Genomic DNA, 24,797 nt, shown 5'->3' with positions numbered 1-24,797 from the left:
CGTCCACTGGTTCCCAGCACGGTGCTCTCTCAGTGTGCTGTGACTAATCCAGCAGAGGTCCCACATTTTTTCTCACCCTAATTAAAAGAGGATTAGACGGGAAGCAGCTCCAGCGATATTTGCTCCTTTGATTTCTAACGCATGTTTAATGGACTTTTCTGGATTTCCAAAATGATACTGTCGTTAGGCCTGTCGCAGTAAGCAATAAATCAATTAATCACATGATAAATAAAAACAAGCTCAATGGTTTCCATTTGCATGATTTATTTTTTTCTTTCTACCAAAAACTGGATGACAAACGTTTTCAATCTGGTGAGTTGGTCTCAAAAGGACATTTTATTAGTTCTTTTGTGTATTTATTTTAGATATTTAAAATGTCTTTCAGTTCCAGTGTTACATGTTCATTAGAATTTAAAGTTTATTGATATTTGAGAACGTGTTCTTGCATTATTTCACTTGAACGTGGTTTCAACTCAACAATATGATCATTTGTGGCGATAACTTCAGGGACAATTCATCGTCCAGCAAAATCTGTTGTTCATTAATCTCACCTATCAATCTGCTGGGAATCATTTTACCCCCCAGAACTTAGGGTGTTGAACTCATTTTCATTTTTAACCTGTTAAAATATAAACGTTTTAATGCATTCAATGAGTAATTCTTGAAGTTGAATAATATTTAGCATCTTTTTTACACTGTAGTTTGGCAGTATATAGATAACTATTTTGATTTATCAATCAGTCAAGTTTCAGTCACGTTTATTTAGAGAACATTTCAGCAACAAGGCAGAAACAAAGCAATTTAAATCATAAAACCAAGGAGACATCAGTCACTAATTTGAGAAGAAACATTACATTTTATCGTGTCATCAAAAACATCATAAAAGAATCACTAAAATGCTTATAAAATGTTTAAGTGCACAATTCCTCTCTATTTATTTGTTCTTGTAGAGTCAAGTGGGCCATATAAAAACATATGGCGGGCCGGATTTGGCCCCCGGGCCTCAAGTTTGACACAAGAAACTAAAACTAAAAAGACCACAAGTGATGATTTTTTTTTATTTTCCACAGAAAATTTGCCCAAAAAAATTACTATATCTTACTGGAAATATAATTATTATGCAAAACTATTAAAAATAACTGATGATCCTCGATGGAAGTAGAAATAAATTGATACAACAAAATAAACAGGACACATAAGAAAGTCCATCTGGAGCAGGGCTTTAATTTATCTCTGAGAGCATTTGTGGTTTTATTTGTAAACATTTTCCTATTTTTGCTGCATTTTTTGATAATTCTAGCTGATTGTCGCCCTCAAGTTGCCTATTTCAGATTTTCAGAGATGATTGAATGCAGATGCAAAAGAAAAGATAAAATGTATGAAACACCTCTTTAATTTTGCATTCAGACAAAAACATCTTTACAAAGAAAAACAATGAATGAAATAAAGTATGCCATTTGTATTGGATTCTACAATAAATACACTGGTACTAAAACAAACAGCAAGCAGATATTACTATAAATTAAAAACATCCAATGATCTACAACATTCATATGAGTTTACAGATTTTTTTATGTTTACTTTTGGACATAGTGGATAAATCTAATTTGATTTCTTTCTCCTAAACGGTGGAAATTATTAAAATTGACATTTGTGAATATGAAATTTGCCAAATATAAAAATTTTATTAATTACCAGTTTTCTGCTTGCGTCCGTAGTCTTTCAATTGAAGCAAAAAATAAAATGTTAATATCTTAGTGAAAATTTACTAACATTACAAATTAAAACTTTGTGCAGTGTTTACTCTGTGCTCAACACAAGGGGGCGCCCTTTCCCCATTGACTTGACATTGAGCCGCAACGTCCCTGTCAAAACTAACCGCTCTATAAATTCATCAACCGCATAAGACGCTTATATTTAGCAAAAACAACAATTAAATTCTAAATTTAACTTCTGTTTTCTGTTAGTTTTTGATATTGTTCATAAATTCAGTTCAATAAATGGAAATTTGAAGTAAAGTTTCTAAACTTTCAGTTCTAAAATCTTCATGTTGCCCGTTTTTATGATGAAACAACATAAAACGTGAATTAACAAACATTAAAAATTATTTTTGGCTTTAACCCAGCGAAATCAAACTAATTTGGAGCTGAAAGTGTTACACAGTGTTTCAAAAAAATCCTGATAAATACTGACTAAAATAGGGGTGTCCAAAGTGAGGCCCGGGGGCCATTTGCGGCCGTCTGACGGATTTTGGGCGGGCCAAGCATACTTAGTTCATGCAGATGGGCACTTTTTATTCTTTTTGTGGACTTTTTTTTTTTTTTTTTTTTTTGCAGAAAAATAATATCTTTGCCCAAAAGTGTTGGATGCAAAAGTAGATTTTGCATTTTTATCTTAATTTTGGGGTAACTAGAGCCACAAACACTGACTTCCTCTTACTCAACATAAAATTTAGCAACCAAATAATAAAAAAAACAATCAACCCAAAAGTTTAGAAACTGTAGAGTTGTTTTATACCAGATACATATGAAAATAATTTACTTTTTTTTTTAAAGTTTATTTTTGAGCAGATAAAGTAAAGAAAAGGCACAAAAGTTCTTTGAAAAATAAAGAAAATTTGTGGCCCCAAATGCTTTTAACTTAATATTGTTCCCTGGAAACCACTAGACTGAAGGAAACTTCTTTCTATATTTAGTTTTTAAAATAAAGAAATATAGAATGACAAATTTTTCTCTAAAAGTGATTTAAAAAAAAAAAAGCCAAAGTAGGAAGAAGAAATATTAATGTTTCAGTTAGTAATGTAGTTATTCTATGAAAACTGCTAAAACTTGGATTTTTAAATGTATTTGCATTTAAAAACGTAATTTAATTCGTTATGATTCTTATTCAAATCTGATAGGCGCCATGATCCAAAGATCCAAAGATCCAAAGAGGCATTGTTGGCTTTTCTGGTCAGAAACTGGTTGAAAAGTGACGTTTGGATGTGAAACTGTCATGGCCTCCACCTTTGTTTGTCGTCCTTTATGCTAACATGCTAGCCTGGTTCCCTGGGTTGCTATGGCAGCTCCGAGGCTCCAGCAGCAGAGAGAGAGAAAGCACACACAGCAGTCTGTGTTTAGACAGTTTGGGATAGTTTGCTGTTCTGCAGTTGGTTAGGAGGGAAACTGGGATTCGCTCAGCTGTAGATTAAAGTCGTGTTTGTATCCACATCAGCTGAACAGGGGGGAACTGGAGCCGTTTCTACACAGATATGTCCTATTTTTCAATGGAATGACGCAACTCAGAGGTATTTTAAAGTATTTTAGTCAATATTTCCCGGTGATTCTAATTTAAAATGACTTTCTTTCATTAAAGTTGCAGTACGTAACTTTTACAATCGTCTGTTTTTTCCATATTTATGAAAACAGTCACAGTTGTGATAGTATGGTATGTAAAATAAAGAGTAGATTTCCACCAACAAACTCAGAAATTTTGAAGTTAATCTCTGAGTTTTTGTAGAAAAGGCAACAAAATGCAAAAGTCAAAAATGTGCAAGAGAAAGAAAATTCTAAATTTTTAGATCAAGATTTCATAAATTAAAATATTTCAGATACTTTTTATAAAATAAATAAATAAGTAAATAAACGTGAACATTTCTGAGTTCCAGAAGTTGAAAATTTTCTGAGATTTTGCTATGAATTTCTTAGTTTTTGTAATTTTAAATGTTTTGAAAAAGATAGAAAAAAATCCATGTGTTTTTCCAGAAAATATTAATAATATCAATTTGCAATGATCCTAATACACCATTCAAGGTGTGAAACAGATAATCTGTGAAAAACATCAAGCTTCTCCACCACTTTCCAACTCTTTATCCACAATTTTTGATAAAAAATAATAATTGTGCGGTAGGGTGAGGTATTTTTCTTTTTTGCTGTATCAGAATTAGTGTATTTTGTAAAATTGCAGTGGAAACACTTTTTACGCATCACACAAGTCACATGATCAACAACAAGATGTTACTACTGGCTGAAATGACAAAGAAGAAAAGAAGACAACAACAGGAAGTGGATAGAAGATGACAGCGCTGCATGTTTTTTAATGATTTTTTGCATGGACAAACTTATTCACATGTGATTTTATTACGTGGGCTGCACAGTTGGTAGAGCTGTTGCCTTGCAGCAAGAAGGTCCTGGGTTCGATTCCCGGCCTGGGGTGTTTCTGCATGGAGTTTGCATGTTCTCCCTGTGCATGGTGGGTTCTCTCCGGGTTCTCCAGCTTCCTCCCACAGTCCAAAAACATGACTGTCAGGTTAATTGGTCTCTCTAAATTCTCCCTAGGTGTGAGTGTGTGTGTGAATGGTTGTTTGTCCTGTATGTCTCTGTGTTGCCCTGCGACAGACTGGCGACCTGTCCAGGGTGAACCCGCCTCTCGCCCGGAACGCAGCTGGAGAGGAACCAGCAACCCTCCCGACCCCATTAGGGACAAGGGTGTAAGAAAATGGATGGATGGATGGATGGATTTTATTACGTTTCTTATTAAATGGAAACAGCAATTGAAAAAAGTGTTATTTTACATTACGTTTGCAATGTAAAAGTAGCTCCTGTAAGAATAGCAGCAGCATTGCTGTAACTAAATGTGGATCCTAAATAAACTAAATATGAAAAAATACAATCTAGTATGAAAATATATTTTTCTCTAGGCTTTATTTCACATCCCCATGATCCGTTATTCCATATTTAAAGCCTGAAACAAAATAGCAATATTTGGGTTAAATTTGTAGTGAAATTTGATAGTTTTAATTTAAAAACTTTGATTAAAGGCCCTGAAAACTCTGAAAAACATGGAATAGATTCGTAGTCCGATGCCGCTTTACCAAGAACCGACCACAAGATGGAGCAGAACGGAGGAGCCTGAGGGGAAACCCATCCACCTACCACTTCCTGCTGCTCAGACTCAGACAAAACAGACATAAATAACAACTGGCCCACAATAAATACCAGAAGCTCTTCTACATTTCTCTGAAAAATCCAACCGTCCTTTTGGAGAATTTTTTCTGGTAATTTTGTAGTAATTTGTGTAAATATTTGGTGCAATTCCATCAATACCAGCAACATTTTCCAAAAGAAAAGCTTCTGTAAACATCAGTTTTCAAGCATTTCTATTGATTATTAACTAGATTTAGGTCTGGACTTTGAGTAGGCCAGAGGTTTTTATTGCTGTTTTCCTTAATTCCCATGTCTTAGATGTATATCTGTATCAACACACACGATGTGGAGGATTGCTTTAGCACAACACATTCAACAATAACAAGCTTTTTGTAGTGTAGCATTACAAAAACACAAAATGTTACCAAGTATTTTTGGTTTGGTTTTGTTATTGCGCCACATCCCCCCACCCCCCTTCTCTCTCTACTCACTCACTCTCTACTTCCTCTTCTGAGAGGGGAGATGTGGTACCAGCTCTCCATCTAACGGGTAAATTGAGTTTCCTAAATCTGCTGAGATTTACCCTGTCCAGAACTGAAGTAAACTCTGTTTAAGCATCGAGAAACGATTCGCCTGGTTTCTAACGACCTCCATCCAGGTGTCCCACCCTTCTTCCCCCTGTGAGTTAGCCAGACTGACCAGCCTGCAGCCAACTAGTTTCACAGAGCACACATGTTAACGGTCGCTCGTTCTCTTTTATTACAATTTGCTCTTGTTACTGAACCAGGTAGGTTTTAGTGACTCGGGCGAGTCCCAAGGATGTTTTAAATTTGGGCTATCAGGAACCAATAAACATTTTCCACCTCTTCCTCTCCAGAATCAAACATCATAGCTATTTTACAACCATCAAAGAACTTTAAGGTGACTCATTAATTGAATGTCCACAACATCTTTTAGATTTTCTTTATGCTAAATATTTTATTAGTAAGGCAATTTTGCAAGGGTCAGTACAGCTTAATTCAGTAGCAGAAATAATCAAATAAGAAAAATCAATCATCTAGTCTATCTTTCCCTAATGCTGACACTGAGAACTAAAAAGGGAACCTTTGAGAGAGACGGACAGTTTGGCTTTTTGAACCCCAGACCTGGCCTGATGATGAAGGAGGTGTTGCAGCAGGAGGAGGATGTTGGTCGACGAAGGCAGGGATCTCTGTAGGCCTGATGAGCTTTCTTCTCCTCATGGATGGTGAGGTCACACAGGACTTGGGTGCTGGCAGAAAGGAAGGCATCAGTTCTTCTTCTTTGTCTTTGTCTTTGCCTTTGCCTTTACCTTGGTCTTCATCTTCGTCTTTGGGGTCTGAACCCAGCTGATGAGAGAAGTGCGATTTGAAGCCACATGTTGCGGGGCAGACGGGTTGGTCCCCATGATCAGGACAGTCTTCGGCTCTGTGGCCCCGGCTCTTCTTCAGCTGCAGAGTTCGTTGTCCATCTCGATCTTGACTCGAAGCTGCCTGGAGGATCCAACCAAAGTTTCCTCTTTTGCACCCACTTTTTATAGGGTTCATCCACCCTTTTGGTTCCTTTGCATTGGCTAGCACTAATGATGTGCTTATTTCATTGGCTGACTGCTTGGACAGATGATCTCATACACTGTTAGACTTTTTATTGAAATTTTACAGTACCTTACTGGCAACACTGTTACCAGTAGCTAACGTTAATTCCGAACCAGCTCAAAAAATAACACTATCGTATTTTTCTATCTTTCACCTCATGGTAAGTTATAGCATTACAGCATGATGCTATAATTTACGTTAGCTCCATCTAAAATATACATATCCAGATTAGGTTTTGGCTTCAAACAGTTTTCTAAGTGTTTTTTTTACCTGTCTTGCGAAGAGCTGAAGCAGTGTGAACCCACAGCACGGCGACAGAGCTGCACTTGCACTTGGACGGAAAAAGCTTCGGAGTTTAAAACAAACGTCATCAGAAAAACGTTGGAAGCGAAGCCACCCTTGATGACGTAGCCAGATAAACTGCATATTAATGTTAGCTAGGATGTGAAAAAAACAAAAATACATGCTCTCTTTCTGCCTTAAAATATGTTAACCACTAAAGGAGTAAAAATACAGAAACGGGGAACCACGATGAAACATCTATGATGACCGTTGGAAATCAAATAGAATTCTTACATGGCCAGCGCAAAGACATTATAAGTGCAGTACCACTACTGCAATGTGTAAACAGTAAATTACAACTTCAAAACATACAGTAAGTTACTGTAATGCTATGTACTATACCCATAATGCAATGCAAATTACAGTAACTTATTGTAAAGATGTTTTATGTTAGTTTACTGGACATTTTGTGGTATTTAGCTGTAAAAAATACAGTAAAGGCTAACAGTGCAAGATATTATAAATACAGTACCACTACTGCAATGTGTAAACAGTAAATTACTGCAACTTCAAAACATACAGTAAGTTACTGTAATACAATGTCCTTTACCCATAATGCAATGCAAATTACAGTAACTAATTGTAAAGATGTTTTATGTTAGTTTTACTGGGCATTTTGCGGTATTTAGCTGTAGAAAATACAGCAAAGGCTAACAGTGTCTTATCACTGTCTTAGAGACATTGTGTCCTGATGTCTGTGCTAATGTCTCAGGTTGCTTAACAACCTGTTTCCAAATAAGGCGTTGACCATCTCTGCTCTCCTGTTAGTTCCCCTTTTCCCCTTAACCTTTCACCTACCATCTACCTCCAACACATCAGTGATCTTTAATTGCAGTTACACCTTTTACACCATTTCAAGTTCAGAGTAAAAATCACATTTATAACTTCTTTAGCTTCTCTGATTTATCATTTATTTATAATGTTATGATAACCATAATTTATCAGTTACTCTTATTATAATCTTAATGTGAGTTATTACAAATGTTTTCTGTAAAGAAACCAAGAATAATTCATGATTCTTATTATTTAATATCAAAGTTACAGTTACTTGTTTTACTTGTAAGAGTACCCACTAATGCAAATGTAAGTGTAAGTATTATTACAAGTAAACCAATATTAATAGAAGTATTTTACTTTGAATCTTATCCAATTACTCACAATGTTTAGATTTCTTTCTTTAAAACTTTCATGCTTTGAGATAAGTAATAGTCTGAACTATTTTTTATAAATCTGCAGGCTGGAAACTTACTTCCTCTTTTTCCAGGAAACCTGCTTTTCCTGTTTCATGACTTTCTCTGTCTTGACTATGATTTCTTATGATTAAATAGAAAAAAGTAGAATTAAAGCAAAGTTTGCAAGAGACAAAACAGCACACACAACCAAATTGATTTTATTGACATTTAAGTTTAATGTTGGGTCTAGATTTTACTTGAGTAATTAATTTTAAAGATAACTTTATTTATTGTTACTGTTAAACTAAAATCTCCAGCATGGGGAAGTGGGATGATCTCGGATTTTCTTGACAGTTTCTAATGCAAATATCTTAATACACTTTAAATAAGACAAAACTAACCTACAAGTAACTTGTCAGCAAAACATATGAGCTTGAAAAAGTTCTAGTTCCATTGGTGGAATATTCCTGCGCCGTTACCTAGCAACCCTAGCCAAGCCCAGCCTGTTACCTAGCAACAAAGTACTAGTTCCATGGGCAGATTATTTCACTTGTAACATTTTTGTTATGTTATAAATGAAATAATCTGCAAACTAGTACTTTTTTTAAATCAATATTAAGAAATTATTGACTCACAACAAGCTTCTGTTTCTTGCTGAAAAGTTACTTGTAAGTCAGTTTTGTCTTATTTCATGTGTACCAATATATTTGCACTAGAATACAGACAAAAATTCTTGATAAGTTTGTGTTTTTGCAGTGTAGAATGGTTTGAATAGTCGCAACAAAGTTGTGATGTTGGAAATTCAGAGCCGAGTTTACACTCCATGTCCATAAACCTGCTGGTTTTATTGGTGCAGGCTCCCCAGATTGAAACAGTTTTAAATAAACAATACAATCCATCAAAAACACACCAATATGGTGTTTTTTTCAACTCACTACGTCTTCAGACATTATTCTTCTCTTCTACATTGTTCCAGTATTGTTACATTCACATGTGTAGGTACAAAAACAGGTTGAGTCCTGATCAATTTCAATAGAAAATCTGCTTTTTCTAACAATTAAATTAAGAAAACAGCCAATCTGAAATGTGAGACGTGTAAACAGGAAGTGTCTGAACCTCTTTCTCCTGCTCTGGAGCTTTATATTTTAGCACCAGTGGGTTTTATTCGCTAGTAACTGGATAAAAACAACATCAGGAAGCCAGTGGACCAACATTATTGGACTTGAAGTGTTCCCACTTTGGATCTTGGGGTACTTTTCGTCGTTCCTTTAACCTAAAGCAATTCAATTGAAAAAAGAAAACCAAATATTCTTGTAATAAACATGACTGTTTTTGTTAATTGATGTAAAAGCAAAAGATTATTAGTTTCGAACAGATTTCTGAATATCTTTTTGTTTTTGTGAAAGCCGCTCCCCTCCAGAACCTCCTGTTCATCCCTTAATGCGCTACAGAAGCTGCTCCGGAGCAGATCCGACTTTCTCCCCACTGACTTACAAGAAATGAAATTATTGGGATCTGTGGAAACGGTAGCGAGGAAACGGCGTTATCTTCTCCGCTCGCTGCTCCGAACACATGGTTGGGATCTGACCTGACGCAGAATGCAGCCAGCCACTGTTTAGCTGGTACTGTATTAATGTTTGCTAAATGATTTTACACCTAGTACACGTCTGTTTCGATCAGCCTTGCCGTGTCGAATTCACTGATTCAACCAGAGTGGCTTGAGGAGAGCTAATGAAAGCTGCAAAGATGCACAGCTTTGCCTGGCTGTCGGCGCAGCTGCGGTACCATGCAGAGAGTTTGACTTGGATTCCTGCCAGGCGTTCATTCATCCCGGTGTTTCCAAACATTTGCCAATAGGCTTCCTCATTATTGTGTTTACAGTGGCTTTAGTCTTTGTTGAAACTATTTGCATGCTTGTGTTTCCACAGGGTTGCACTGACAGCTTCATTAATGTGGGTTACCATGGAGATTTTTCAATCAAACCCAGTTTTTATAGTAGGATATATGTTTTTAATTTTTTATATGTTTTTAGAAATCTTTTTTTACTTCCTGTATCTAAGGATGGAGGGCATAATGGGTTCATTAGGGAAATTCAGGCATATCTTTGGCCAGCAACTCCAGCTATTTCTGGAGGGTCCAAATGTTCCCAGGCTTTCAGAGACATATAGTGCCTTCTACAAGACTTGGGTCTGACCCAGAGTCTTCTCGCAGTGGGAAGGCCTCAGACTTAAAAGGGACCTGTAGTCAAAAAATGATCTTTTTCACTTTTTTATACTTCCTTTTGGATCTTAACTGCTTCTAAAAACAGTTCAAGCGCTTAAAAAAAAACACCAATGCGTTTTTTGGCAATAAGTTAATATTTGGTGTCTGGAAAACGAACCATTTCAAACACCTCCTAATTGTTAACGGGGCAGTATTATATGTTTTCCAGCCACATGGCGCCTTTTTATTGCACAGTCAAGTAACTATTACCTTCAGTTATATAGATGCTAATTTGACTTGGTAATTTGAAATTGGGCCTCTGTCTCTTTAAGAAGCTCCTGCTCTTTCTGAAACTCCACCTTCAGGAAGTCGTCACAACATGAAAGCCAGGGATAAATACCCATTTGTTTAAAGCTGCCTTTGATAAATAACAACTGAAGCACCATGAAGTGTACAGTCTGTTTTTCAAGCTACCATTGTTTTCCTTACGTTGCCCCTGATGTTATTTTTCTTCTAATCAGATAAAACAATTTGAATTGCCTTTTTGCTGAAAATACACAAATAAATGTGTAGCACAGCCAGTTTAAAGTTGTTGCTATAAATGGATGGGAGCTTCTTGTGTGACCATGTCAGGCTCGCTGCCAGTCTCTGGTATAAATATATTAGTTGAATTACAGAGCTGGTAAATTCAGAAATCAGCTGCTGCGTTTGAAGGACTTTATTTGCTCTCTCTGCACCTCTGGCATGTGGTGAAGCTCTAAAAATAAACACGGTGTGTTTTTACAAACTGACTAAAAATAACACTCCTGTGGGACTGTGGGATTTCTTCCACAGTGCCACTTCTCTGTATGAGCTGGTACACCACAATATAGCCTGAAAATGCTAATGCTAGTTAGCATAGCCACCCATGATGGCAGATGAACAGTTTTCCTGTAACTGTAAGTTGTTTTTCCAGCATTAGCATATTAATCACCACGTAACAGCTCTAAGACTGTCCTCACAACTGCACAACTGTTTGTGAATAATTAAATACTTGAGTTTCCTTCTATAAGTGCCTATTTTTACAGTGGAAACACCTTAATATTAATTAATACCAGCTTGATAATACCACAACTTTGCTGTACCAGCACAGATACACTTAAAAATAGATTTAGATGAAATTTTCACTGAGGCCAGCCCATCCAAACAGATGCAGACGGAGCAAAATCATCCTAAAATGGAGGCCATCTTTCATTAAGCTCATTTTGTTGCCTCCCGTTTAATTTGTCCACAAAATTACAACAATCCAGCCAGTTTTACTAAAATAAGTTGTTAGATAAAACAAAAGTTTATGAAGTGATCTACAAACCCAGGTTCAACAGAAACAAGACGTTCTTCCAGCATGAAATTATATGCTTTTTTTAATGTTTTAATTAGCTGTAAGGCATAATCATTAACATGAACAGAATTATTTATTTTATAAATCTATATTTATATTTATATTTATCTATATCTATATATGTCTTTATTAAACATATTAGTGTGTTTAATAATCATGAGCTTTAGTTTTTGAATCAGTTAAATGCCTTTAATTACTTGGCTTGTAAACACCACTGCCCATGAAACATGCGTGCTTACGTCATTACGCCTGCAAGACAAATTTCAGGGCGAAGTCGATGTCAATGTTGAAGCTGCTTCTCCCAGCGCCGGCCACACAGCGAACAGTGTATCCCAGCGTTGCTCCTCCGTCGCTCTGAATTATTATGGACAACCAAGATGTTTCGATGAAGGAGTCCAAAAGAAGAGAGCGCCAGTCCGGTGAGGCTCGGTCCGTTTTCCCGACCTGCTGTACATGGATCCGTTTTAACGGCGTTTTAAAGGTTTTCAGGATGTAGCCTCAGCTGTGTGCCGTGCACTATGCACGCAACTGTGTTATCTTCCATCTCAAATAATAACGGTTCATTTCTAGAGTTCCCATTTCACACGATGTTAAAAGTGGTGATGTTTTAACAAATTAAGCAGTGGATTTAGTCGTTAGCTCAATGCTAAACAAAGGAAAGCGCACGGTAGCCTTCCTGTCGTTTTCCCAAATGGAAAAGCGAAGTTGTTGTTGTTTTGTACTAGGAATTAAATGTGCCATAATAAGAATAACATACGATTGTTTGGACATATTTAAAGTGCATTGGGTGAAGGAAATAAGTGTGATTGTATGTCGTTTATTTATATGTATCAGACTATAATTAAAAGTCAATGGGATTAGCGTTAATGACGGGTGGGGTCAGTTTGTGTCGTTTCTAGTAATCAATATTGATCGCATTAGCAACGGCAGCCATTTAAACCCAGAGTCACTTAAGAGTGCCAATGCAAAGCGGCACTAATTTCAGTATATTTTACTTTTTCATTTTCTACGTTTCCTGGTAAATTCCCCATCATCTCCTCGCCATTTCGTCCTTTCACAGTTTTGGTCGTTTCGTACCTGTTTGGACAACAAATGTTAGCATTCATATGGAGTAACTGACGTATAAATATATTTTATTGTCCCTCAGTGGGGATTATTTCAGGTCTAGCAACAGCAAAGTGACAGGCAATCGATGCATGTAGGTTCACAAAGACAAAACTATAAAATACAACAAAAATAATAATATACTGTACAGAATTAACATCAAATTAACGTGCAACTGAGTAGAATAATCCTTTTTACAAAGTATATGCATGCGTGTTTTTGTATTAAAGAACAAACTATTTATAAAAAGTGAAAATAAAACACCAGCAGGGATGTAAACACCCATTAACTGACGGTGATAGCTGCGGGAGGAAGGGGCGTTGCTCTGAAGGGGGCGCCAGAAACAAAGGCGCACTCTTTAGATCAATGGTGAAAAAATACTTTGTAGTCAGCATTTTCTGCATTTAACAGCCGTATGTGCACGTATTAGTAATATTGTAAGAGTGAAAATTGGAGTTATGAAACTGTAAAATGTTTTGGAAATGTTTTATTGTGAAAGGCTCCCCGGATGGAAGGGGGGAAGCGAACGTTAGGTTACGGTGGAGTGCGGTAACGGCTGATGGAGAAGAAATTAAATGTTCGACATTGAGAAAGAGCTCAATTGTTTCTGTGGATTATTCTACAAAGGAGAATCACAGTAACTGAACACCCACGAGTCTTACACTATGATCAATAATAAAGGCAAAGCATTGATTAGATTAGGCGTCCCTCCTGGGTAGAAAAGAAAACTATCATGGAAAATGTTAGAGGGAGATGTGTAGGGATTAATTATTCAGACAGAAGGCAAGTGATATCAGTGCATAAAGAAGATGCATGTAAATATTGTAGATCTCCAGGTTAGCTGAAGCGTCCAGTAAAATGGCAGGTCACTGTTTTCCTGCCGTATGTGCAAGATGACAGATTATGGCAAGAACAGTAAAGGCTCTTGTTTGTAGTCATTTAGTTGTTTAGACTACATGGATAATGAATTATAAGTAAGTTAAATTATAAAACTCAGGGTCTCCCCCAGTGTATGATGAGCCTGGTGGGCCACCAGGCTTTATTTGTGCCCCCACCAGGCTAAGGATTAATATTTATTTAAGTCTTTTTAAAATGTTTGCATTTTTTAAGACTATATAGTTCGGATATTAATCTTTCTATAACACATAATTATCAAGTGATATTTTCAAATTTCATCTTTAAACATGTTTTAACTGAGAAACACGGCGGGCTGCTGGATGAACGACTGCCTTAGCGCCCAACCACCAGGCTTAGCCAGTTTTCTGGGGGAAACCTTGGAGCTTGGCAGATAAACTTGTGTTTTAAATATCTTCACTGAATATGACGCTGCATTGGTGTAGATGTATCTAATAAATCTGATCAGTAGCTGTTATTCAAAAACAGATATTATTAACTTATGTTTGGTTATATGAGCGTGACTGCTGTATGTTTCAAACCTTTTTAACATAAAGTTCATGTCGTTCAGCTGTGAGGATGGAGAGAAAGAAGAGAGGAAGAGAAGAATCAGGACAGAAAGGGGAAGGCAACAGGTCGGTCTAAAATTAGACGTTAGTGTAGGAACAGCAAATTAATCATTTATAAAATATTATTTATTTTTATTTCAGTTATTTATTTGTATTTTGTTAAAATGTTTTGTTAAATAATCATTGTGTGACCATATAAAATATGTAGAGCTACTGTTACATTTTATTAATCTAATGTTTTTGTTGTTTATGGAGTTGATCACCCACAGTCACATCAAATAAATCAAACTCTTTTACTTTCTTATGATCAAGTCAGATTTATACACCTTAAATCACTTGGCTGAGTGTGGAATAACTTTTGTTTGTGATGCGTCATAATCTGATCTGGGAAGACGTCACAGAAATTACGTCTTTTGGATAAAAACTCAACACATCTTAACATTTTCAAAGAAATCCTCTGAAAAAACGATTGGTGTTGAGTGAAGCTAGAGAGAAAACCAAACCAGCACGTTGTGAAGAGGCTGGTTGATGTTTGACTTTTATTATCCACAGTGAAAGTTTACCTGAAAGGCCACTCAGAAAGGAAGAGAAACCCATATTTTTAGACATTTCATGATGAAAGTGAAACAGAAATCTGGTTTTAATGACCCTCGTTACACATAGAGGGAAATGCCGTCCGACCTGTGAAGATGGGAGGTGTGAGCTTTGGGGTTTGGTGGCTGTTTTCCTGCGTGACAAAGTGTTGCACTTCACAGACAGCGCTGAGGATGCATGAGAACAAACCTGGTTCAGTTACACTAACTGGGTCAGGAGGAACCGGTCCAACCACCAGCAGGCTGCTGGGAAGAAACCCAACATGTCCGACTCAAATCCTGCAGTTTAAAGGTTGAGGAGATGGATGTGGATTTCTGAATTTGATTATCTGTTTTCAGATGTCGCCGTTGTGACATATTCAGACTTTCAAACTGCTTTTCCACATTTCAGTTAAAAACCAAAGCATGTCAGGATTTCTGTTCTTATGTTTTAATCAAATCAAAGCTGGAAGCTGAGGCGATTTCAGTCATACTTCATGTTGGATGCTTTAAATGATTAATGATCGCTTTCAGAAATTGCGTCCACTTCTAAAATTTTTCTAAATTCCAGTTTGTTTCTGTTCAGCTCCAGTAAAATGAAACCCGTTGGTCTCTGTTGGTTTCTGCACTGGCACCCTTAAGATCTCCTGGGCTCGCTGCTCCTGGCAGGACTTCGTTTTGATTTGTGTTTGGTTTACTTTGCCTGTAGGTCCGGGCCGTTACAGTTCCCACGATGTTGAAGGTACGGATCTGATCCGCCGTCTGGGTGAATGTCGTCGTCAGTAACCATGAGTGTCTGGGTTTGGCTCTGCTGTGACAGGAAACCCGACTAACCTGAACAAACAAATGTTGTAGAGGTGTTAGAAAGAGACAACATTCATGATGTGATTACAGAGAATGTTTGGTGAAAAGCTGATAAATGAATGATGTTATTTCACAGCGCGCGCGTGTGTGTGTGTGTGTGTGTGTGTGTCGTCTTCCTCCCAGCTCTGGAGAACTCGGACTCGGGCATCGGCCTGTGCGGCTGGCTGCTGGTTGGACTCTCCCTCATGCTGATGCTGGTCACTCTCCCCATCTCCATATGGATGTGCATTAAGGTGAGCGGCTCATTCATAAAGCAAACAGCTGGATGAAATGGACTTAAAGCTTTATCACCACATTAAAATAACTGTAAAGGCAACTGTATAACTATGACTGTGTGTTACAGTAATCATCTCTCCTAAAAACGATCCCCCTTTAAAGCACTTCTTGAGGACATCAGTCATGTAAAGAAGTGTGATTTGTGTCACTAACCTGCATTTAACCATCTTTTCTTTTCATGTTGTCGTGGATCAAAAGGGGGAGAAAATAAACTCAGAAAATATGGATAGTTTGGGGGAGTTTTAATTTGAATTTATTGTGACTAATCTACTTCTTATTATGACAAGAAATTTTATCCGTTAAATGATAAAAGCCCTCTGTAGTAATGAGATGGAGGAAATAATTCTGACTCAGCTCATGGTTTTGTCTGTTAGCTCCTCAAAGTGTCTCGTAGTTGGAGCCAACAGTTGTATATGTACTGTAAAGTTTTACCAGAGGAACAACATGGCCGACCACCACCCTTCCCCTACTGCGTCTGAAAAACAGTCTGCAGGAAGTTTTTGTGCTGCTGTTCAGTGAGTGGTTTACCCTAAACATGCTGCTGTTCTGTGCGGTTTGTGGTTCAGTCGGGGTCGCACGGCAGCAGTTCAACCAGGTTAAGGTCTGAACTTTGATGGAGACGCTGGAACATCTTGATCCACACAATGTTTCCAGGACTATTGTCCCGCTGATGAGCCAGTTTGGACCGAACTCCGGCCTCTAAGGGGTTTCTTTGGTCTCATCATCCACAGGACTCTGATCCAGATGTTTTGTCCAAAAGTTGTGCTGCCATTTAGTTTTTAAAGGCTCCTCCAGCCGTTCCAAACTCAACGTGTTCATCTGATTTCTAATCATCCTGTCATGAACTTTAACCTTTAACGTGCCAACCAAGTATCTTTAGTCTCATTTCTAGTGTGAATATCTTCGATCACTTGAAATAAAAGAAAACTAACTTATAAATAATTTAGCAGCAATTTATCGGAGCTTGAAAAAGTCCTAGCTCAATTGAGGAAATATTCCACTGTGTCGTTGCCTAGCAACCACAGCCAAGCCCAGCCCGTTACCTAGCAACCCAGTTCTAGTTCCAGTGGCAGATTATTTCACTTATAACATGACAAGTAAAATAATCTGTTTTAAGTCAATAATTCGTTATTGTTGGTGAAAAATTTCTAGTTTCATTGGCAGATAAATTTACTTATAACAAGACAATTTTTAAGTGAAACAATCTGGCAACAGAACTAGAACTTTATCAATATCAAGGAATGGCTTACTTAAAACAAGCCTCTATATCTCACTGATAAGTTACTTTAAAGGTTAATTCATGTGTAATAAGATATTTGTGCCAGAAACTAGACAAAAACTGCTTGGTAAGTTTCATAGTTTTTACAGTGCAGCGTCTGAGACGAGCCTCTTTAAACTGATGAATCTGTTGATTTTCTCTCCTGGAGACATTAAAACTTCTCCACCTTTCTGGAATGTCTTTCAGCTAAATATTTGGGTTGAAGTTGTTTCAAATTGGCCGTCTCACCCTTCTGGACTGATGCGCAGCAACAATTGATCTCCGGCACACCAGCTGATGATCAATTAATCAATTGATTTATTCAGGATCTCCTGCTTTGTGGAAAACACAGGACTCTGTAGAGGCTCTCACTGAACTGGACGCTCCTGGTGGTTCTTTTCTGTCTAAGATAGATTATTATATATACATAGATAAGATTGAGTCAAAAAAGGAGTACTGTATATGGAATAAGCATCTGTCTTTTACCATGACTGTCTTCATTGTGTTTTTATTTATGTGCTTCCTCTGTTCAGATAGTGAAGGAGTACGAGCGAGCCATTATCTTCCGCCTTGGGCGCATCCTGAAAGGAGGAGCCAAGGGACCGGGTCAGTCTGGTTTAAATGGTTCTTCACATCAATTCCTTTTTATTAATTTAATACTTTAAACTCATTTTTAGCACCAAAGATTTAAGAAGACATCCAAATTTGGTTGAGAGCCTGATAAATTAGGATAAACAGCTGCGTGTTTCTGGTGAATTATATGGACGGACACATCCAATCCTTCATTAATGGACGTTTTTAGTTTTTATGATCATGATGTCCTTAACGGTGCGTTCACACCGAACGCGTTTTGAGCATCAGGCGCCGTTTGGAGCATCAGCAGGATCCAACGGAAACAACGCCTGGAGCCGACGCGTCTGGCAAAACGCTACGTGTAGATCAAAATGTCAAGCATCTGCATTCAGAGTGCGTTGGTGCGATCACAACAGGAACTTGTTGTGATCGCACCATAATGCTCAGGCGCCGTACACGTGCGCAGCTCGACGCTCGTGCGCAGCTCGACGCTCGCGCGCAGCTCGTGCGCTGCTCGTGCGCAGCTTGTGCGCAGCAAGCTAATGAAAGCTGTGAACATCCGTCTGTCCGTCCATCCATCCCTGTGCAGCGCCGCAGTTCAACCAGCAGGGTTCGATGTGATTCTCATTCTGTTCCCAAACATTTACTGATTAGTTTTCTCATCTTTGTGTTCACACAGTAACGCCCTCATGGTTTGGTAAAACTTGTTTACGTTCTTGTGACACCACAGGGCTGTTCTTCATCTTACCCTGCACTGACAACTTCATCAACGTCGACATGCGAACCATCACCTTCGACATCCCGCCGCAAGAGGTACGACTCGCTTTTTTTTTTTTTTACACTTCTTATTTCTATGTGATTATGGCTTAGGAACTCAATTTACTTTCTTTATTGTGAATTAAATTGCAACACAAAACAAATAAAAATGATTTTTAGTGTAAAAATGTTGCTTTGACCAACGCAGTATCAGCTGCCCCAGTCTGGCATTCGATGCCCCCAGTGAGGAGGAAAACACACCAAAGGTCATTTTGAAAGAAACAAGTTGGTTACGAAATGATTTACCCAAGATGGAAGGTTTGGTAGAAGGAAGACATGTTGTAGCCAAAGGTGTAGGAGACACGGGGAGAGTTACAGGTTTGATAGAGAAGCAGTATATGTCTGGGTGTGGCGGTTCTTCAAGCTCTGACTCAACCTACAGAGCAGCACAGTGGTGATAACCTACATTCCTTTCCTACTCCACTTTTCCTTCCACTAAACTTTCCGTTAATATGCTTTATCAGTATTCCTCTAGCTTTTATGTAGAGTCACTGCCAGATAAATGTCGATTCTTCCCCCTGAAACAAAATGTTTCCTTATTAAAAATCGTTTTCATTGGTTTTGTGTTAAAATCAAAAATGAGAAACAGAAATAATTTATAGTGAAATATACAAAAATCTGTTTTTGAGTTGAATTGCTGAAATGATTCAACATTTCAGTTGAATTTATTTGAAAACGTTCCCGTTCTGTCAGGTTCTGACCAAAGACTCGGTGACGGTGAGCGTTGACGGCGTGGTGTACTACCGGGTCCAGAACGCCACCCTGGCTGTGGCCAACATCACCAACGCGGACGCCGCCACCCGGCTGCTGGCCCAGACCACCCTGAGGAACGTCCTGGGCACCAAGAACCTGGCGGAGATCCTGTCGGACCGCGAGGAGATCGCTCACAGCATGCAGGTAGAACCCACAACCCCTCCAACAGTTATCCAAATGTTCTAAATGAGGGTCATTGGTTTAGCATTTACACATTTGTTAAACTTAAAGTAGCTCCTTATCAATAAGCTGCAGTATAAAAGTGAAACTTTGTCTCGTCCTTCAGCTCTGGGCATCAGCAGAACATCAGCCCCTCTCTGTGTGGGCGCTCTCCTCTTTATGCTGCTTGTGGTTTGGCTTGATTGTTTGTTGAGGTTTTGCTTTGAGTTTCCTGAAACCTTTTTGACGTGAGTTCAGACTGAAAGAGAAAACCTGCTGGGCGGTTCAGACCAACCCGCCGGCTGCAGAAAGAGGCCGTCACCTACATCCTGTCAGAACCAAACCAGCAAGGTCAACCCAGTTAGCTGTGATCCCAGAGGCAGCTTGGTTTTACAAGATAGCTACAGATACAAATATGACCTCATCTTTATTAGCAATACTTTACGTTACATTGCAGTTGAAACTACAGGAAGACTCGAGAGTCTGTGACCTCTGCAGCTCCACATCTTTCTGCTGAACTCACTTCTGTATTCTTCCTACTTTAACTTTTGAGTCAACGTTGGCTAAAAACTAATGTTAGCAAAATGCTATTATTGTCAAGTTGGGTAACATTAATTTACACCATTTAGAAAGTCAACTTTAGCTTTTGCTAAAACGTTAATGTTACCTCAGTGTTACAGTACAACTCAATTTCTCACAAATGTGACATTAAAGCCACAGAACTGTCAAAAATATACAAAAAATGGTTGAAACTCTCTTTAGTTTGGTTCTAAACTACATCCTCTAACTCAGACCATTATAGAAGTTAAATGCTTGAAACCTGGTCAGTGAATTTAGTCGTGCTGTGTGAATGAGTCTCAGTATATTTCCTTCTGTTCTGTTATTAATATAACCATTTTATTTGTAATTATGTTTGATGCTTCCTAGTGTGTACGTCTCTGGAGGTTTTATGTCTGTTTGGATGTTTTAACCTTTAACCTGTTTGTATGAAAACTGCTTTATAAATGAAGTTTGATTAATCCCACCGCCTGTGGGCCAGAGCACTTCCTGTGGGAACGCTCAGAGAGAAAACCAGAATAACTGTTTTGTTTTAGAGAACCTATCCAGTTGGTAGGTTCTCTCCGGCTTCCTCTGACAGTTCAAAGAAAAGACTGTTGGGTTGCTGAGCTGTGAGATGGACCAGTCAAAGTTTTCCCAGGAAGGAGCCCAGAGATTTCCTCCCAAGATGCAGCGGAGCAGCAGGTGGCTTCTCCGAAGGGCTCCACCTGCTGGACGATGTTTGAAACTACAGGGTGTGGCCGTCTCTCTGCTTGCAGTCGACTCTGGACGACGCCACAGACGACTGGGGGATCAAGGTGGAGCGCGTGGAGATCAAGGACGTGAAGCTGCCTCTGCAGCTCCAGAGAGCCATGGCGGCCGAGGCGGAGGCGAGCCGCGAGGCCAGAGCCAAGGTGAGGCGGAGCGGAGCGCTGCGCTGTCAGCCAGGCGCCATGTTTAATGTCTGATCCTGATCCAGGCCCGCTTCCTCTCAAAACTGTAATGGATCTTAATCTGTCTTCACAAAATGGCTACATCATCAAACCTAATCCTGCTGAACGATAATTAGATCCTTACTGAGGAAAGAACGGATTGGGATTTAATATAAGATTCAGGAAATCCATTTAATTTTAGTAAAATATTCTCTATAAATAATAAAGCAGGTGTTATAATCAGATCAATTACAGAAAATATACAAATAATACTTTAAATCTATCCATAAGTGGTTGTACTAATTGTCTTTTCATATAATATAGGATAAAATACATTAGAATGAAATTCTAAAGTAATCTTATGTTGGCAAAGACTGATTTATTACTTAGAGATATATTTACTGTTTATTAAAATTATTATTATGATCAATGTAAGGAGAGAAACTCTGACCCAAAAGAACAAAGAGACCATAAGAATCATCTTTGTGATCTCTGCGGCCCGATGAGAAACATAACCTTATCCTACAGTCGGACACGGCGGTGGCAGTATGATGGTCTGAAAACGCTCCAAACTAAACTGGTTTTCCCAAACTGCTCCTTCACAATAAAACCGAGACTTTTAGTTCAGAAAGCTCTGGTTTTTTTAGTTCCTGTGAGATGAAGGCTCTCCTCTTCCTCTTCCTCCTGCAGGTGATCGCAGCGGAGGGTGAGATGAACGCGTCGCGGGCCCTGAAGGAGGCGTCCCTGGTGATCTCTGAGGCCCCGTCGGCTCTGCAGCTGCGCTACCTGCAGACTCTCAACACCATCGCAGCTGAGAAGAACTCCACCATCATCTTCCCGCTGCCGCTGGACATGATGCAGAGCCTGATGAATCGCTGAGGAAGAACGCCGCCCACACACACACACACACACACACACTCCTAGTCTGTCCTTACATTGTGACACAACTGATTCTTCAGATTCGCTGTCGGATTTCTCCTGCCAACATCTACAGAGACTCTCTGAAGAATCTGAATTAATGCGAGTTACAGCAACATTTAATTTCCCTTTCGGATCAATAAAGTATCTTTGAATTTGAATTTCCAACGCCGCCATGGCAGCGTTTCACCACGCGAGTCACACAACCATTAAATCCAGTGTTTTAACTTTAAAAGGTCAAAACCAGAGTTCCCAGTAGAGAAAGTTAACTGGTGTTCAAAAGCAAACTGGTGACTCTTTGATTCATCGCTTTCAGTGCCTTGCAAAACTATTCACTCCTCCTCATCCTCATTTGTTCCTCACATCCTCAAACCTCAGCGTTTTATTAGGATTTCATTAAACACACTGTAAAAACACAAAATATTACCAAGTATTTTTGGTTTAGTTTTTACAGTAAATATCTTCACACACTTGAAATAAAACAAGATTTATTTCCATGTTATAAGTGAAATAATCTACCAGTGGAAGTTTTTAATCAGTATTGAGGAATTATTGACTTAGAAGAAGCTCACATATCTGACCAACTTCTAAGTTGGTTTTGTCGTATTTCAAGTGTACTTGAAATAGAAACTACAATACTTGATCTGATTTTGAGTTTTTGCAGTGTAAGATGGTGTTTAATGACGTAGCGGAAGACAACTGGAAGATCTGAAAGGTGTGGCATGCATCTGTCCTCACCCTCTTCCAGGGTTGTTCAGCTTCATGCATTAACTCTGACCAGGTGTAGAAAATGACCCCACAGCATGATGCTGCCACCGCCGTCTGTTTACAGATTACTTAAGAAGTTAACTGACCGCTGAAAAACTACCAGATTTGGGAAATGGATTCAATGTAGGGGAGAATACAGATGAATGCCACACTTTTCAGATTCCCCCCCCTTGCTGTGTAAAAGTTTAAGTGTAAATAAACAACATGGAGGACAGGCAGCAGCTCTCCATGTTGAACTTTATATTCCGTAAATTATTATTATCCATTCATAAGATGAAACGTTTCCAGTCTTCAGGCTGTATTCGGACGCTTGTACATAGATACTAAAAGCTTTCTATCAACCCAGAGTACCTGAAGTATTTATACCCACTGATAGACTAGAGACTCCATTGAAACCCAGAATATAGCAGCTCATATGTCAGTGGTGCCTTTCATTTGATCTAATCTTCAGTTTCTTACTTTTTACTAAATCAGGGGCTACAAACATTTCAGCCAGAAGCCTTAACTCACTGCCAACCTCTCACCTGTTTTTATTCTCCTCCTGTCTGCTGGGGAGAATTTATTTACATTTTTAACAAACCAAACACGTGTTTAGCTTTTATATTAACCTGCGACGTATAACATGCATCCCCGTTTGCTCGACTGTTGGTAGTTTATGCATCCCGTAGGTTTAGCTGTTATTTAATACACAGATCAGCCATTACATTATGACCGCCATTTTTCACAGAACACCACCAGGATGCTTCAGTGGATTGATAAAACATCCATCTGAACTGAAACGGTTTTCCTTTCATTTGGTGTGACTCCTGTGGAGAGTTAGGCCACGCCCACCAAATGTTGGTGGATTTCCCAGAAAAACAATGGCGTTTGACCGCATCGGATTATTGGACAACTGAGACGGATTGTTCTTACCAATTTTGGTGTAATTGAGTCTATGTGATAGTTAAAGCGTGTCAGAATGTTGGGCAAGAAGGCCAGCTTTGAGGCTTAGTGCTGCCTCTCTGGCGCTCACAAAAACCCAAACTTTTGATAACTTTAATCCCCAAAACCTTCAGGACAAGTTGACCAAGTAGAAAGCCAAATCTCTAGGAGGAGTTTGTTAAAGTTCAACATGTATGGAAAGTCAGAAATGACCTTTTGATCCAAAATGGCCGACTTCCTGTTTGGTTTAGGGCGGTTCTACCTATAAACCAAGTCTCATCTCTCTTTGGCACAGGTGTGAAACTCCAGTCATCAAGGGCTGCTGTCCTGCAGTATTTAGATGTGCCACAGGTACAAAACACTGGAATGAAATGGTTTAATTACCTCCTCCTAGTGTAGATCAGTTCTCCAGAGCCTCAATGACCTAATTATTCTATTCATGTGTGCTGCAGCAAAGGCACATCTAAAAGTTACAGGACAGTGGCCCTTGAGGACTGGAGTTTGACACCCCTGCTCTACGGTTTACCAGTTGGCCAATCTAAGGTTAGGGGGCGCTGTAGAGTCATTTGGCCACGCCCATTTAAATTCCATTAAAGTACTACAATTTCAATCGGCGACAAATTTGGGTGAAATATAAGATTTCTTAAATATTTAGGGCTCTAAATGAGCTCTTCTTTTGTGTCGAGAATTGTAATAAGAAAAATCTGAACTGCAACAGGCCTTCACATCACTTTAGAAAATTTGAGTCTGGAGTTTTTTCACTGTCAACTGTCAGTGGTCATAATGTTCTGCCTGATCAGTGTGTGCTGTTGTAACACTGTGGAAAGTGTCTGTTACATTTTACTGTTGCGTGTTACTGTTGTCAACTGGAATGATTGTTTCTTTTTTATTGAGTCAAGAAGTAAAGTTCAACCTGGGTTCTTCTGCCCCCTGCTGGTCAACCCCGCACTGTTCTCTGTGATAGTTGATTGTCAGTTTATATTTTTAGGCTTGTGTATCAGTTTTTACATGTTTACTGTTTTAAAAAAGACGTACATTTTAAAGACTGTGCCAAAAAGCCTTTACACAATACCAGATTTGATTTTGTGTTCCAGGTTTATGCTTGCATTTTATTTTTTCACCTTCATGTTTGCTATGATTTTAAATATAAAACATATATATCTCTATATTAAATAAAGATGTGATCAACAAACACGTTTGTGATTGGTTTGTTTCAGTTCAAAGAAGACGGAAACATGATAAATTTGGTTTATTTGAAACAAATAATAATAA

At 38.5% G+C, this 24,797-nt stretch overlaps 1 protein-coding gene across 3 annotated transcripts; it reads left to right on the top strand.

Moving 5' to 3' along the window:
- The first annotated feature begins 11,867 nt into the window (after positions 1 to 11,867).
- Positions 11,868 to 24,717, top strand: stom (stomatin). 3 transcript variants are annotated; one of them, XM_044096009.1, is made up of 9 exons: positions 11,908 to 12,030; positions 14,181 to 14,244; positions 15,460 to 15,492; positions 15,738 to 15,847; positions 17,682 to 17,754; positions 18,452 to 18,534; positions 19,231 to 19,434; positions 20,766 to 20,900; positions 21,609 to 24,717. In XM_044096009.1, the coding sequence occupies exons 4-9, from the start codon at positions 15,800 to 15,802 to the stop codon at positions 21,795 to 21,797; spliced, it is 732 nt and encodes a 243-aa protein (XP_043951944.1). In that variant the 5' UTR covers positions 11,908 to 12,030; positions 14,181 to 14,244; positions 15,460 to 15,492; positions 15,738 to 15,799; the 3' UTR covers positions 21,798 to 24,717. The 3 variants fall into 3 exon arrangements, with proteins under 3 accessions (XP_043951942.1, XP_043951943.1, XP_043951944.1); XM_044096007.1 differs by lacking the exon at positions 14,181 to 14,244 and having other exon boundaries at positions 11,868 to 12,030; XM_044096008.1 differs by lacking the exons at positions 14,181 to 14,244; positions 15,460 to 15,492 and having other exon boundaries at positions 11,868 to 12,030.
- The last annotated feature ends 80 nt before the right edge of the window (positions 24,718 to 24,797 follow it).

This window comes from Gambusia affinis, linkage group LG17 (genome assembly GCF_019740435.1).
Source record: "Gambusia affinis linkage group LG17, SWU_Gaff_1.0, whole genome shotgun sequence".
Lineage (NCBI taxonomy): Eukaryota > Metazoa > Chordata > Actinopteri > Cyprinodontiformes > Poeciliidae > Gambusia > Gambusia affinis.
Note: the sequence above shows the minus strand (reverse complement) of the source record. Positions and strands in the feature narration are given on the sequence as shown.